Source organism: Takifugu flavidus, chromosome 17 (genome assembly GCF_003711565.1).
Source record: "Takifugu flavidus isolate HTHZ2018 chromosome 17, ASM371156v2, whole genome shotgun sequence".
NCBI classification, from domain to species: Eukaryota; Metazoa; Chordata; class Actinopteri; order Tetraodontiformes; family Tetraodontidae; genus Takifugu; species Takifugu flavidus.
Window position 1 is genome coordinate 12,075,060 of NC_079536.1, and position 16,690 is coordinate 12,091,749.

The 16,690-nt window shown below is 42.6% G+C and overlaps 1 protein-coding gene across 1 annotated transcript in view; it reads left to right on the forward strand.

Moving 5' to 3' along the window:
- Positions 1-16,690, forward strand: part of LOC130513406 (uncharacterized) — a 328,720-nt gene that overhangs the window by 298,425 nt on the left and 13,605 nt on the right. The window contains exons 17-19 of the mRNA XM_057012116.1: positions 1,678-1,779; positions 2,049-2,161; positions 2,262-4,083. Coding sequence (XP_056868096.1) covers positions 1,678-1,779; positions 2,049-2,161; positions 2,262-4,083 — 2,037 coding nt within the window. The remainder of the gene's footprint in view (positions 1-1,677; positions 1,780-2,048; positions 2,162-2,261; positions 4,084-16,690) is intronic.

Here is a 16,690-nt window from a genome sequence, read left to right on the forward strand (position 1 = left end):
CATTCCATTTTATTGTTTTAACAACTGGTTCTTTGTGGAATATGAATTTGTTATTATGGATTTATGAAATGTGTTCTGTTTTGAATAAAGCAGTCAAGAAAACGAAATGAAACCTAAACCCATGGTGTTTTCATATTTTTGGTCCTGTACATGTGGTCAGATAAGATTAGTCTGAGCAGAATTGGGTGTTTTTTTGCCCTTTGCTGTGTGTCATCTATTCTATTCAGCATGTTGGGTTGCTTGACTTCTGTTGGGTCGTGTCAACTTGATGCATCACTTCTGAGATATTGACACACCTTTTTCCTGAGGCTGGCTCCAATGCTGCCAACACACCTGGCCATGGATATGGTGGGACTTCTGTGATGAGTGGGGTCAGAGGTGGTGGACAAGGTCTGCTCCAAAACAAGCTTGCTAGATATGTTTGGGATCTCCTCCGCCACAACCACCAGCTGCAACTAGTAGCTGTGCACACCATGCAGAGTTTTGACCTCTAGGTCAGGCTGCAAATGTTTTTTCCAGCACCATCATGTGTTGGTGAGAAACATGATGCGCCTGATCAAAAAAGCTGCTTGTAATCTGACAGACGAGCCATGATGAGATGTCAAGGTGCGTTGTTGAAAATGAAGATCCTCTTCTTGGAATCCTGTCTGAGATGACAGAAGATGATCCTGCATTTGACCCACTTTGATGATGTGATGACGTATTTCTGTTTAGTTTTGAATGCATTCTCATCTTATTTGTTGAATTTAATGTTGAGAACTGAGATCTTGAAAGAATTTAGGTTTTCTTGTAAACCATAACCAGATAAAAAATGATTTAATCTGTATTTGTGTGCGTCCGTCTAATGCCACCGCACCTTTTGAAACACCCAGGAGAAACATTTTTTCCACAACTATTTTATATTTAACATGGTGTAAACTTTTAAGATGTCCCTAAACTTTTTTCCAATATATATGTGGCCTGTATGATGTACAGGGTGACATCATATAATAGATTTTGATGTGAATGAGCCGACAATACGTCATTGGACAGACCTCTGCTTGTCTTCATGCTGAGAATCATGTTCTTTAACCTTATTTTCTGTGTCAGCAGACTGTTCCTGCTTAACCGTTTAGACTCACATTTAAAACTGAGCGAATGTGTCATGGAAGAGGAAGAGAGAGCAGAGTCCACAGTGTCCAGCTGTGTGTCCAAGAAGAGCGACATGTCCAAAGACCGCCCTGAAAACTTCGGTATTGGACCTCAAGGCTCACCTTTAAAGTAAGGTTTTCTGAACCACAACTCTGCCTTAGAACATTTCACAACCATACAAAACATCATTTTGTGGGTATTAGCCTCTACTATCGTGAAAAATGAAATTCATCAGCTCTTTAAAATGAAACGGTGCACAGTCCTTTCACCATATTGGCCTGTGGAAAACCAGTGTTGTCGGGCCCGATGGACCAGCGTCCCCGTCGTTGCCGGACCACCGTTGGCCACCAGTTGGGTTTTTGGGATCAAAGTCGGGGCGTTTCCTGTATCTGGTTCTCCTCACGGATCCATGACTACAACATGTTGCTGCAAGTGCAGAGACGTTTGCTCTGGAAAGAACTTTAGAGCACATTCAGTGCTGCAGGATGAGGGGCTGGAAAAGGTGCCAGTTCTTTTCTCACTGCACTATTTCTGATGTTTCCTCAGGATGGACGAGGACAGAGCAGAGTCCACAGTGCCCAGCTGTGTGTCCCTGAAGAGTGACCGGTCCAAAGATGTAATAATAACCTTCAGAAGTTCAGACCAAATGTAAGAAAACTAAGGCGTGATGATGTGTTTGTGTGCCAGCTGTTAGTCACATTAACAGCAGCAGGTTGTGAGTTTATTATTGGAGATGTTTAACACTTAAACCTCAGACAGTCATATAGTTACATACTTAATGTGAATATTGTTGATTAGAAACAAGAATCATATTTAAACTGAAAGATGAATTCAGACATAAATGCTGGAACAATATTGAGTCTTGATCAGGTCTTTCATCCTATAAATCAAAGGACTAATAGAGATGTGTTTCATAGTGAGAGGGGGGAGCACATCCTATCAAACTGGGACCAGTCAGCTCCACCAGGAGAGTCCTCTTGTTCACTATCTGGAAGCAGATCTGGAGATGCTGAAATGAAGCCCAAACAAAGTAAAATTGTTCAATATAAAGTTGAACTTGTGATGTCATGAATTTGTAGTTGTGTTGATGATTTATTATAGATGGAAATCATTGGTTTACTTATTTTCAGGAAGTGATCTGCAAGAGGTGATAGAAGGTCATAAGATCAGTCTGAAGAGAAGATGTGAACATGTGACTGAAGGAACTCATGAAGCAGGAAGTGGAACCCTGCTGAACAAGATCTACACTGAGCTCTACATCACTGAGGGACAAAGTGAGGAGGTGGACACACAACATGAGGTGAGACAGCTTGAGAGAACCTCCAAGAAGAACATCCAGGACACTCCAATCAAGTGCCAGGACATCTTCAAAGTCTTATCTGAGCAACAGAGACACATCAGAGTGGTTCTGACCAACGGTGTCGCCGGCGTTGGAAAAACCTTCTCAGTGCAGAAGTTCAGTCTGGACTGGGCAGAAGGTTTGGAGAACCAAGACATCAGTCTGGTGCTTCCGCTCTCATGGAGGGAGCTGAACTTGATCAGAGATGAGCAGCACAGTCTTCTCTCACTGCTTCATGTTTTCCATCCAACATTACAGAAGATCAGAGCAGAAGATCTGACTGTCTGTAAACTTCTGTTCATCTTTGATGGCCTGGATGAAAGCAGATTTTCACTGGGTTTCAACAACCACCATGTCATCTCTGATGTCACACAAGTATCGTCCGTTGACGTGCTCCTGGTGAACCTCATCCAGGGGAACCTGCTTCCCTCAGCTCTCATCTGGATCACCTCCAGACCTGCAGCAGCCTATCAGATTCCTCCCTGGTGTGTTGACAGGATCACAGAAGTACGAGGCTTCACTGACTCCCAGAAGGAGGAGTACTTCAGGAGGAGGTTCAGTGATGAAGATCTGTCCAAGAGAATCATCTCACACATCAAGGCCTCCAGGAGCCTCCACATCATGTGTCTGATCCCAGTTTTCTGCTGGATCACTGCTATAGTTCTGGAGGACATGATGACAAGAGACCAGAGAGGAGAGCTGCCCAAAACCCTGACTGACCTCTACTCACACTTCCTGATGGTTCAGATAAAGAGGAAGAAACAGAAGTATGGAGGAAAGCAGAGACCAGAGGAACTGACTGAGGCTGACAAAGAACTCCTTCTGAAGTTGGGTCTGCTGGCGTTTGAACATCTGGAGAAAGGAAACATCATGTTCTACTCAGAAGACCTGGAGCAATGTGGACTGGACGTCTCCGAGGTGTCGGTGTACTCAGGAGTTTGTACAGAGATCTTCAAAAGAGAGAGTGTGATCTTCCAGAAATCAGTCTACTGCTTTGTTCATCTGAGCATTCAGGAGTTTCTGGCTGCCGTCTACATGTTTCACTGTTACACCGTCAAGAATAAAGGGATTATGGATTCTTTCCTAAAATATTTGAAACCAAACCCTTTTTCCTGGTTTGTTGGGTTGTTAAATAACGATCCAGTCACATCTCTTGATGACTTCCTCATGAGAGCACTAATGAAATCTCTTAAAAGTGAAAATGGCCACCTGGACTTGTTTGTTCGCTTCCTTCATGGTCTCTCTCTGGAGTCCAATCAGAGGATCTTGGGTGGACTGTTGGATCAGATGGACAGCCATCCAGAAACCATCCAGAAGGTCCTCAACAACCTGAAGGAGGTGAACAGTGATGAAATCTCCCCAGACAGAAGCATCAACATCTTCCACTGTCTGATGGAGATGAAGGATCAGTCAGTCCATCAGGATATTGCATCATTCCTGAAGTCGGGGAAGAAATCATGGAGGAGACTGTCAGAGATCCACTGTTCAGCTCTGGCCTACCTGCTGCAGATGTCAGAGGAGGTTCTGGATGAGCTGAACCTGCAGCAGTACAACACCTCAGATGAGGGACGACGTCGCCTGATTCCAGCTGTGAGGAACTGCAGGAAGGTCGTGTAAGTAAAGATTTTTGGGGCCGGACATCAGCGTTTAAATCAAGCGAGTGGATCATGTCAGGCAGCAATACTCCCTCCAGTGGTCATTCCTTCAATTCTTTATTTCCATTGCAGCGTCCATAAATTAAAAAAAACAAACAATTCATTCAGAAATGTTCAACACTGGCTGGATATAAGTTCAAAGGTCAATCCAGACAAACCAACATAAGGCAGGAATAATAGGAGCCACAAGTTAACTTACTATCATGAAATTACTGTCATGTAATTAAATAACTTTTGTTTGTTTGTATACATCGTATTCAAACAACAGAAAAACACATTTTAACTAATGACACGTGACTATTTTGCTTCATTTGTTCAACGTAAAACCAGCCGGCCTCGTTGGTTTAAATGGGTGTTTTAGGTCTTTGTGGCAGTTCCGTTTGGAGCCTTTATGTGACCCACAAAGTTGTTTGACCCTTTCCACACCCGTTAGGTGGCAACTTCATCACTAGCAACAAAAGGTGCAGTGAAAATGATTTGAAGGAAAACAGGCAGATATAACAGAAGCTGAGGGCAATCGATGCAACCAGAGACTCTGATGTCAACGATCGGACCGCTGAATTAAGACTTGACGCACGATCGTACAAATTGTATGAAATGCAAAATATCCAAAGAGCCGATAGACAGATAAAAAGATGCACGTTTCTTTAAACCATTTGCTATAATCATTTTAAATATTGAGTAATTATGAGCTGTTCTAAAATAAGACAAATGTTGAGAATAATTCAGTTGCATTTCAGATCTGATGGTTGTTCAAACTGTTGAATTTAGCTTTTCCAGGAAATGAGCTACATTTGTGTTGAGGTAGATTCTCAGATAAGTTGATTAGAAATCCCAAAGTTTGACTCACTATTTTTGTTTCATACACAACAGACTGTCTGGTACTTTTCTTTCAAAGAGTCATTGGGAAGTTGTGGCCTCAGCAATGACGTCAAACCCTTCTCATCTACGGGAGCTGAGCTTAAGCGAGAACCAAAGCCTGACAGATGCCGTAGTAAAGTTACTGTCTTCTGCAATGATGCATCCAAACTGCAGACTGGAGACGCTCAGGTCAGGAGGCCTCTGTTGGTCTTTTCTAAATTTCTTTACATTTTCTGCTTTTCTCTTCATTTTCATATTTAGAAATGTGTTTTTATTTGTCCCAATTATTGGTTTTCCAGGCTGTGGTACTGCACTTTATCAGAGATCAGCTGTGACTCTCTGGCCTCGGCGCTGAGGTCCAATCCCTCCCATCTGAGGGTTCTGGAGCTGACTGAGACCAGGCTGCAGGATCCAGCAGTTAAGCAGCTCTGTGGTTTTCTCCAGGATCCTCTCTGTAAGCTGGAGACTCTCAGGTCAGCTTTCTTTTATCTTCGACATAACAACTAAACAACGAAAGGCTTCAAGATAAACTCCATTGACTTTTGGAGAAGAGAAGTGTAGTATGAATTTAAATGAGCCATTGAAAGTCAATTTTATAGATACTTTTTAACTATGTTGATTCTGTAATATCCCAGTTTATCAGTGGGGGGCCAGAACTCCCCTGACTCCAAGGGCCCTGATTAAATAATGAAATAAAATGAAATAATTATTTTGAGCAAGTGTAATATGACTTTTCCTCCAATAAGAGATCATTTCTTGCCATGATTCCTTATCCAGACTGAGTGGCTGCAGTTTATCAGAGATCAGCTGTGACTCTCTGGCCTCGGCACTGAGGTCCAATCCCTCCCATCTGAGGGTTCTGGACTTGAATTACAACAAGCTGAAGGATCCAGTAGTGAATCTGTTCTGTGGTTTTCTGCAGGATCCTCTCTGTGAGCTGGAGACTCTCAGGTCAGTCACCTCCATTCAGTTCTGTAATTAAGATCATGTGAAAGTGCCGAATATAAAATGAAAATTTTTTGGTCAGGTTGTCACACTGCAGTTTATCAGAGATCAGCTGTGACTCTCTGGCCTCGGCGCTGAGGTCCAATCCCTCCCATCTGAGGGTTCTGGACCTTAGTCTTAACCAGCTGAAGGCTCCAGCAGTGAAGCTGCTCTGTGGTTTTCTGCAGGATCCTCTCTGTAAGATGGAGACTCTCAGGTCAGTCAGAGATGATCCAGTACTTTCCCAGGTGTAACTAGTTAGACAATAAATGTTTACATGTTTGATCTTTGTTATAAACGTAGTGTTACAGTTCTCAGAAAAAAGACCACACAGGACAGATTTGCAGTTTTAAATTGGTTGTGGAAATCTATCCCATGTGAGGATGGTCATCAATGACTAGAAAGGAAGTATCAGTTGTAGATTTGTCTTGTTTTATTTTAGGCTGGCCACAAAACCGCCCAAACATTCAGACCAATCAAAAATGGTTCTTCCTGTCTTTTAAAGATCAGAAGGAAAACTAGAAACCCCAAAAAGAAGCTGCTGCAGTGTGCCATGCCCCTTCTCTACTGAGAAAACCATCCCAAAAAAGAGAAAAGCCCAAGTGTGAAGTGAGCACCCTGTTAAACCTTGGTACCGAAAGCCTGCAGTCATTCTCATCTTAGGTGGCTTCATTCCAGCCAGAAGCCCAAACCTGCCTCCCTCTTAAAGGGGCAGCAGGTCAGTCCAACCACAGAAACCTCATGAAGATCTGAAGCTTTCAGCATCCACAATTGTTGCACCTCACTTCGATTGGAGTCCAAATCAGAAGTCAACAAGTTGATTCTACACCGATTCTACACAATGCAACCGTTTTAAAAATGTTTCCATGCATAAGTTTTCAAAATTTTTTATATAAATCTGTTTGTTCATCGCTTCCTTCTTTTGTAATGATCATTAAAGGAAATGACCTTATTTGAGTTTTTCTCCTCACAAATATGACTTTCTATGAACGATGCAATAAATGCAGCTTGCAGTCTAAGACAATATGGAAGTATGTGTATATAATAGTAGTGGAAGTAGTTCATAAAATAATACATTTGCTCTTCTAATCGAATCTTTCTATGTTATTAAAGAAAAACCTGCTCTTAGTCAACAAAATCAGGAGTGGGTCGCTTTGTCCCAACTCCTGACAAGAGTTGAGTGCTATTGAGAAATGTGGTTTCACAAACTTGGAAGGTATTTTGACCCACACACACTTTACATACGGTGTAGATCTTGTCCAACCGCCCTGAAAGAACCCAAAATACGAACATACGGCAGATAAGCCGGTGCAGGACGAGAGGTTTGTTGCTTGTAAGCTGTGTTTTGCTCTGGTACATGTTGATTTTTATTTGTCTTCTCTCAAAATAATTGTTATTTAAGACTAAGTGACTGCAGTTTATCCGAGACCAGCTGTGATTCTGTGGCCTCAGCGCTGAGGTCCAACCTCTCCCATCTGAGGGTTCTGGACCTGAGCCACAACACGTTGCAGGATTCAGGAGTGAAGCGGCTCTGTTCTGGACTGGAGAGTCCAAACTGTAAACTGCAGAGGCTCAGGTCAGTCTTCATTTTCCTACCTATATAACAGCTGCTAAGATGGTGAAGTGAGGCTGTTCTCAACACTGCTGTGATGCACGACATTAAAAAAATTCCTTGTAATATCGTGAATTCAGGTCTGACCCAACTAAGAACTAACGTAGGTTTAGTACTGACGCAGATCACATGCAGACCTGCACCGTATAACCTTATCCTGCATTTTTCAGATTGCTTTACTGCAGCTTATCAGAGACCTGCTGTGGCTCTCTGGCCTCGGCGCTGAGGTCCAATCCCTCTCATCTCAGAGAACTGGACCTCAGCCTCAACCAGCTGCAGGATTCAGGAGTGAAGCTGCTCTGTGGTTTTCTCCACTTTCCAAACTGCCGACTGGAAACTCTGAGGTAAACACCATTCTCAAAAATGTCCATTATTCCATCCGAGGGTCCTCACACTTTCTGAGTGTGTGTGTTGTGCCCAGTTCCCTCAGGGGGGAGGGCCACACGGGGACCACTTATTCATGATAAATTGATTTAAGGACAATGAAAATGCCGACAGATGGTAACCAAAATTAGACAAAACTAGGTGAGGGTGGCTGGTAGACACCAGCCAACGAGGAGGGAGATGGTGAGGGAGACAGGAAGTCATCTAAGACAGGTTGTGCCTTTAAAATGAGCCACAGGTGAGATGGATCTCCATGATGAGATGGGAGGGAAAGAGGTCGGGAGAACCTGGAAGAGTGAGGGCCATAACAATATATATTGTCCTTTGGAACAGTGCAAACCTGAGAGGTTGGAATTGTGGTAATTACATATTACTATCATTTTTTAACCTGTAACTAAATTAAATATTTACAGATCATGCCTTTGATTAAGGTTTCAGATTAATACTGGTTTCACTGATAAGCTTATAAAAGTTTCCCTTCTTTATTTAGATTAAGGGCCTGCAGGTTATCAGAGATCAGCTGTGGCTCTATGGCCTCGGCGCTGAGGTCCAATCCCTCCCATCTCAGAGAACTGGACCTCAGCCTCAACCAGCTGCAGGATTCAGGAGTGAAGCTGTTCTGTGGTTTTCTCCACTTTCCAAACTGCCGACTGGAAACTCTGAGGTAAACACCATTCTCAAAAATGTCCATTATTCCATCCGAGGGTCCTCACACTTTCTGAGTGTGTGTGTTGTGCCCAGTTCCTTCAGGAGGGAGGGCCACACGGGGACCACTTATTCATAATAAGTTGATTTAAGGACAATGAAAAAGCCGACAGATGGTAACCAAAATTAGACAAAACTACGTGAGGGTGCCTGGTAGACACCAGCCAACGAGGAGGGAGATGTTGAGGGAGACAGGAAGTCATCTAAGACAGGTTGTGCCTTTAAAGATGAGCCACAGGTGAGATGGATCTCCATGATGAGATGGGAGGGAAAGAGGTGGGAGAACCTGGGAAGAGTGAGGGCCAGAACAATATATATTCTCCTTTGGAACAGTGCAAACCTGAGAGGTTGGAATTGTGGTAATTACATATTACTATCATTTTTTAACCTGTAACTAAATTAAATATTTACAGATCATGCCTTTGATTAAGGTTTCAGATTAATACTGGTTTCACTGATAAGCTTATAAAAGTTTCCCTTCTTTATTTAGATTAAGGGCCTGCAGGTTATCAGAGATCAGCTGTGGCTCTATGGCCTCGGCGCTGAGGTCCAATCCCTCCCATCTCAGAGAACTGGACCTCAGCCTCAACCAGCTGCAGGATTCAGGAGTGAAGCTGTTCTGTGGTTTTCTCCACTTTCCAAACTGCCGACTGGAAACTCTGAGGTAAACACCATTCTCAAAAATGTCCATTATTCCATCCGAGGGTCCTCACACTTTCTGAGTGTGTGTGTTGTGCCCAGTTCCTTCAGGAGGGAGGGCCACACGGGGACCACTTATTCATAATAAGTTGATTTAAGGACAATGAAAAAGCCGACAGATGGTAACCAAAATTAGACAAAACTACGTGAGGGTGCCTGGTAGACACCAGCCAACGAGGAGGGAGATGTTGAGGGAGACAGGAAGTCATCTAAGACAGGTTGTGCCTTTAAAGATGAGCCACAGGTGAGATGGATCTCCATGATGAGATGGGAGGGAAAGAGGTGGGAGAACCTGGGAAGAGTGAGGGCCAGAACAATATATATTCTCCTTTGGAACAGTGCAAACCTGAGAGGTTGGAATTGTGGTAATTACATATTACTATCATTTTTTAACCCTAACCCTAACCCTAACCTGTAACTAAATTAAATATTTACAGATCATGCCTTTGATTAACCTTTCAGATTAATATTGGTTTCACTTATAACCTTATAAAAGTTTCCCTTCTTTATTTAGATTAAGGGACTGCAGCTTATCAGAGATCAGCTGTGACTCTCTGGCCTCGGCGCTGAGGTCCAATCCCTCCCATCTCAGAGAACTGGACCTCAGCATCAACAATCTGCAGGATTCAGGAGTGAAGCTGCTGTCTGCTCTCGTAGAGAATCCACACTATGGGCTGGAGACATTGAGACATGTCTGGTAGAAGCCAGTCAACTCCCGCTCATCTGCTGCATCACTCACTGACCACTGGTGAAGAGCATCTGTGGAAACATCTGCCGTCTACTCCGTCCATAGATGAAAAATTCCGTTTTTAAAAAGCGCTGGTGGACTTTCAGGAGATCAGTCGATGGTCGACAAAGCAGAAGCAGCTTCGCCTTGAAGTTAAATTAGTTCCTGGTATCACACAATGCTTCTTTATAAAGCTCTAAATGGCTCCTCAACCACTCTTATAAGCATGAAAACATTCTCTTAATTGTCTCTTCAAATGTCTGTATTATACGTTACTATTTTGTAACGTATGCCTTCAGAATCTTTAGGGTTTAGTATTTACTGTCTCTGTGACATGGAGCATTGGAATATTTCAGCTGCAGCCAGCAAAAACCCATCAGAATGACGGCTATCGGTGGGAACCGCAGGTCATTTGACTTTAGTCAGTCTGTTCAATGTTATATGATTCATTGCAATCTAATAAAAACAAATAAGAAATGTGGGAAATAGTAAATAAGAAGAAGCAAAATGACCAAATACTGTAGATATATTGTAAAAAATACTGTAAATTTAAATATGTCAAGAATGGAATATCAGCTTAAATTTAATCAAACATAAAGTGAAAAGAAGACTTTTACAAGTCTTTCAAAATCATCATAGAAGCATCATAAATTATTTTTTTTAACTAAGTGAAATAATTGTGGAGAATAGTGTAAATGAAAATAATTAAAATAAAAAGAATACGCTTAGAATAAGCAAGGGATTGCGCAGTTCACAGTCACAAATTCTCAATTTAATTTTTATGCGCTTTTCTATTAACTTAGATTAGATTTTTTTTTAATTTGAAACTTTACTCTGTTTCCTTATGTGTTTATCTGCTTTGTGTGATGTGACTGAGGATCGAAATATTTTTACATGTATTTTTTGGCATAAGTTAAATTACATTTGTGTAATGCTAATAGTTTAATATCATACAGTGTAAATATTTGCATGAGGAAGTTTATGTAATGACATTTTGGGTACAAATAAAGTTGATGACTCCTTATATTTTCTGTTAAGTTTAAATGTATTTGTTATTTTACTCTTTATTTGCATATTTGAATGAAACTTGAACGCAAAGTTGTCTGCTCCTTTGTTTACTTCCGGTTACTGTCGCTAATTTCCGGTCTCGTGAGCTAACTCTCGCTAGCTTGTCACTGACGGTGGTTGTCAGCGCAGCACCAGCGAGTCTCCAGCCCGGACGCGGCTCCTTCGTGCGTCCACAGAGGCTCCGTCTGTCTCCTACTGACTTGTATCTCTACATTTTGTCGTCGCTGCTGGTTGTCAAACGTTTGCTGGAACTTGTGACGCTCGGCTGCCGGCGACGGCAACTATATCTGTTTTAAAGAAGCGGAGGAGGTTCCGAGGATGAACCCTCAGTGCGCCCGCTGTGGGAAGATCGTCTACCCGACAGAGAAAGTGAGCTGCCTGGACAAGGTGAGCTGGATGACCCGGAGAAGCGTCCTTTTAGTCCGTTTTTGCGAGGATGACAGAAACGGGAACCTTTGGGCAGGTCCTGTGAAATGAGACACGTCGGTGATTGAGAAGTGGAAGGAAAACGACCCTTAAACAGCTTTTTAGGACTTAAATGACAGATATCACAGAAAAAGAGCTCATCAATAACTGTAAATGAGCCAGACTTGCTGGTCAAACCAGGCTTTTGAAGGAAATCTGGCCTCGTTTTAAGTTTTTTAAATGCATTTCTTTAAACTCTTAGAACACAGAGGAACTCTTTTATTGGGGGCAGAAAAGGTACATTTTTACCTGGTAAAATTCAGTCAAAAGAGCACTAAAAGCATGAATAAACTGAATCATGTAGATTCTAATGACATAAGCTGGAGCTCCTCCAGTTACAGCCCATAATGAGACTGCAACTGTTTCTGTGAAAGTGAACTTTTATACAGTTTACATTCTGCAGATTTCTGTCAAATTTCAATGCAAACATTCAGGTTAATCGATATAATAGAAATCTGTTACACATCATGGATCAGTCAGTAATCTTGGACAACAGCAACGTTTAATCCTGGATCACTGCTCCATATATTTAAATGAACAAAGACGGCTGATACTGATTTAAGACAGAATTTGTGCATTTTGATGATCACATTCATCAGATTTTTAACCACTGATGGAAATTTACTGATTCATTTAAATCAGGGGTGTCAAAGTCAAATGGACGGAGGGCCAAATAAAAAATGTAGCTCCAAGCCGAGGGCCAGACTGATCCAATGTTCATTGAAATATGTTAAAATGACCGCATGTAGTCTAGTGAACCAAACTGAACCAACTGAAAACCTAACAAATATTTTACAATATGATCAGATAAATAAAGCAATAGTTTCTTATGGCTCTGTCAGTCATTTTTAATTTTCATGAGGCACAAAAGACAAATTTGCTTTCTATAAAAATCCCCATAACATGAACATTAAATGAATGAAGCGGTATTATTCAAGGCACCATCAGTAGATTTTCTCATTTAGCAAAAGTGGGCTAAATTTACTTCAAAGAAAAACATTATAACAGCAATTTTCTATCATTCACTCAACTGAAATATTTTTGGAACATAATTGGATTGAAATACAATAACATAAAGTGCAAAAATCTATTAACCAAAAACAACACTTTCTTCAAGGAAAAGGCACATGTGCAGTGAAAAATATTGAACTTTTAAACTTGAGCTGAGTAATAATTGTAAATGTGTTATTGCACCTTAATGTTCACTTGTTTGAGGCTGATACTTGGTGGTGTCTCATCTTTTGGACGAGTTCATCAATGTTGGGGGTCCGGCTCTGAGCTGAGGAACTCCTCACAACTGAGTGAAGGTGTTCAGCAGGAAGTCCACTTCTGTGTGATGTTTTGTTCAGCTTCATCAAAGAAAGCAGTTGTTCCCGCAGGTCTGTGCTGCCCAACACAGGCAACGTTGGAGCAGCCTGGATGTGTGTCGGGGAGGAAACGGGCAAACTCCGCAGCACCCACTGCCCCATGTGTTGCCTTCAGGGCATCACTGCATTGGAGCTCAATCACCTCCATTTGGAGCTTTGGTGCTGAGCTTTCCACCTCAACCTCAAAGGGACGGCTGAGCAGTTCAAACCTGCTTTTTGGTGCTTTTAAGTCAGTGACTCGGCGTGGGAAGTCAGCGGCGAGAACACTCATTTAATCAGCAAACTGTGCGCTCGGGAACACGCTGGTAGAGAGCTTCTCTTTCAGGGTCTGGCAGCTGGGAAAGTGGCTCAAGTTTCCTTTGTGCATCTGTGCCTCCCACAGAGTGCGTTTGGTTTTAAAGGCCTTCACTGTACTGTACATATCAGAGGGGACACCACCCCGACCCTGCAGCTGCTGCTTCATTGCATTCAGATGACTCGGAATGTCCCACAGAAAAGCCGTTTCACACAAGAACCTTTGGTCTGGGAGTTGAGTTGTGTCTTTCCCTTTGCTGTCCAAGAACATCCGATCTCCTCAGGAAGCTAGAAACATCTTTGCAGCACCTTTCCCTGGCTTAGCCATCGCACCTCAGTGTGATGGGGCAAATCACCACGCTGCGTTTCCCACTGGCTCAGAAACGCCTTGAACTGGCGCTGAATTAAACCTTTGGCTCTGATAAAGTTCCCTGCGTGCGTGATGGTGAACATTCCATGTTCCATGTTCAGGGCTTCAGCACACAACGATTCCAGGTGTATGATGCAATGATGAGCTGTCAGTTCAGCCGTAACGTTTTCCTCCTGCATCTTCTCCCGTATCTTGGCCACCAGTCCACTCCTGTGTCCACACATGGCAGGTGCTCCGTCTGTTGTCCAACCCACCAGTTTTTCCCGAGGCAGCTCCATCTCATTTCCACATCTTGACACCTCTTCATACAAATCCTGTCCTGTGGTTGTGCCGTGCACAGGACGTAACGCCAGAAACTCCTCTGTCACGTTGAGGCTGGAGTCCCCTCTAATGTCGCTGCTCTCATCCACAGCCAGGGAAGATGCCATGAAATCTTTCCCCTTTTTCTCCAGCTGCTCTTTTAGATTGAGGGACAACAATGGTGTTTCTGCTCAGGCTCCCGTTTAAAAAGAGTTGCCTTTTGTCTGGGCAAACTTGCTCACAAACTTTAAGCATGCAGTGTTTGATGAAATCCCCCTCTGGAAATGGCCGGGCTGATTGAGCGATCTCTTCTGCCAGAATCAAACTGGCCTTGACAGCAGCCTCGCTTTGAGATTTGGCTTTTCTGAACAGAGCCTGTCCAGATTTGAGGCCTGGTTTTAATTCCTCAACCTTCTGTAACTTTTGTTCCATGTCCATATTCTTGTCTTTGTCCGCGTGTTTAGCTTCATGATGCCGTCTCAGATGATATTCTTTCATTACCGCCACCCTTTCTCCACTCAGAAGACACCCCAAATGCGAACAGACAAACTCTCAAAGCTAACAAGTGGACCGTTAGCTCAGCAGAATACATTTGTACGCCAAGCTCAGCTGAACCAGGCATCTGTTGGGGCCAGCTTTCAGGCTGCTCCACTGATAGCAAGCAGCCGTAAACCTTTCACTGATGGAGAGTTTGTCAAGAAATGCATAAACGCTGTGGCGGAGGTGGTGTGTCCCGAGAAGAAAGATGTCTTTAATGCCGTGAGTGTATCAGCGAGTACAATCACCAGACACATTGAAGAAATCGGGGGTAATGTAAACGCCCAGCTGCAGCAGAAGACGAAAGAATTTGAATTTTTTTTTTGTGACGAACCCAGAGAGGGTTATTTGATTGTTATTTATTTCATTAATAGTGTTATTATTTATTTCCTGACTTTTGTTCTGCGAAGAATCCAGAAGGGTTATTTGATTGTGCTTTCTTGAAAACAATACATTTTTACGTTTAGGCACTCCTGCAATCCTCAGACTGTTTCTGTTACAAACTGACACTGGCCCCTGATCAGAGAAGGGAAAAGTTATGTGGCCCTCACAAGAAAAAGTCTGGGGACCCCTGGACTAAATGATACCAGTTTGTCCTGTCAGTGGAAATTCACTGTTGAATGAGAGTCAGTTGGTGGAATTGATGTGTATACAGTTTAAATACACTTAAATGACATTGATGATAATAACATTTTGTAAAAAGAAAATTATATATAATTTTTCCCCACCACTTCAGGAGGGCGGTGCCCCAGCGCCCCCTATGGGCCACCCGCCTCTGCAGCTCAAACTACGGGCAGCAGAGCTTCATTTGGTCAAAGGTCAGTGAAATAAAGAATCTACAGTTCTGCGTGAAGCCACGTGGTGGCGCCAGAGAAGAGAAACCACAATCCGTCAGGATCAAAATGGGAAATGGCAGTGAATAAAACAGCTAAGGTCCCAAGATTAACGTGAATATGAACTCTTTCAACTTTGACTCCAACAGACTCGACGGAAGGAAGCGGCCCGCTGGCTGTGAGCAGCACCAACAGACCCTCAGGAGTCCAGAACACCTCAGAATTAACCTGAACATGATAAAAACCACCCAGAAAGCCTGAGGACCAACCACCAACTAACATGAAAAACAGACACAGATGGCTTTGATGGTTTTGGTCTTTTTTCCCTCTTGTCGTTGAGAATAAAGGTGCTGTTTTATTACAGTTGCCAAGTGGGAATCGGAGAAGTTTCTGTGGGAAACGTTTAGCAAGTTTTCAGAAACTGAACATTTGCTGTATTAGCACTGTTTAATCATTATTTTGCTATTAAAAGGACTAATCATCGTCTATGTCACCTCTTTACCTCTGAAATGAGAGAAATCTTGTTTCTTTCTTTTTTATATTTTTGTTTACTGACAATGCTATCATGGTAATTTTATGAACAATAACCAAAATTAAAAAATCCTCATCAATGCTTAATCAAAGCTTCCTTTGTAATATTAGAAAAACATGTTTTTTTTTACATACATTCAAAGGAAAACTTGACACAACTGTCAGGGTTGTTTTCTGGTGTCTAACTTCCAGAACCACTGTTTACGAGTTGCTGCACAACAGGGACAGAGTCTAATGTACAAACTACAGGCGTGAGTTACACTGTGATCACACACCACACACACACACACACACACACACACACACACACACACCGATCAGACCAGTTGGACTCTGCTGCCAGTGAAACATTCCCGTACTGGATTTTAATGGAAATCATGTCAACGTATCAGCGTCCTCTGTTGCTGGTGGGCCTAATATTCCTGTGGACTTTGAGGGGGGGAGGTGAGTGACCCTTGTTGAATCAGTGTTTGAACAAAGATGAAATTCATTTTTAGCTCCTTGTTGAAATCTAAAGATAGAATCTCTCATAATTATGAAGATTTGCTCCAGTTTCTTTGATCAGTGTCAACGTTAAACTTTTTAGAAAATAAAGTGGGCTCATTCAGTGGGATCTAACTTTTGCTGAAATGAGTAAATAAGCTCCAGATCAGCGGTGGAACATCAGTAATGTCAGCAGGCGTTGAAGCTCCTGAAGCTCACACACAGCACTGCAGGAGCCTTCACACCCAGATCCTCACAATATTCACCTGGGCTGAACCGAGTTTTAAAAGAAATACACTTTTAGGCTAAAAAGGACTAAAATGTAGCAGCAAATGAAACAGAAAC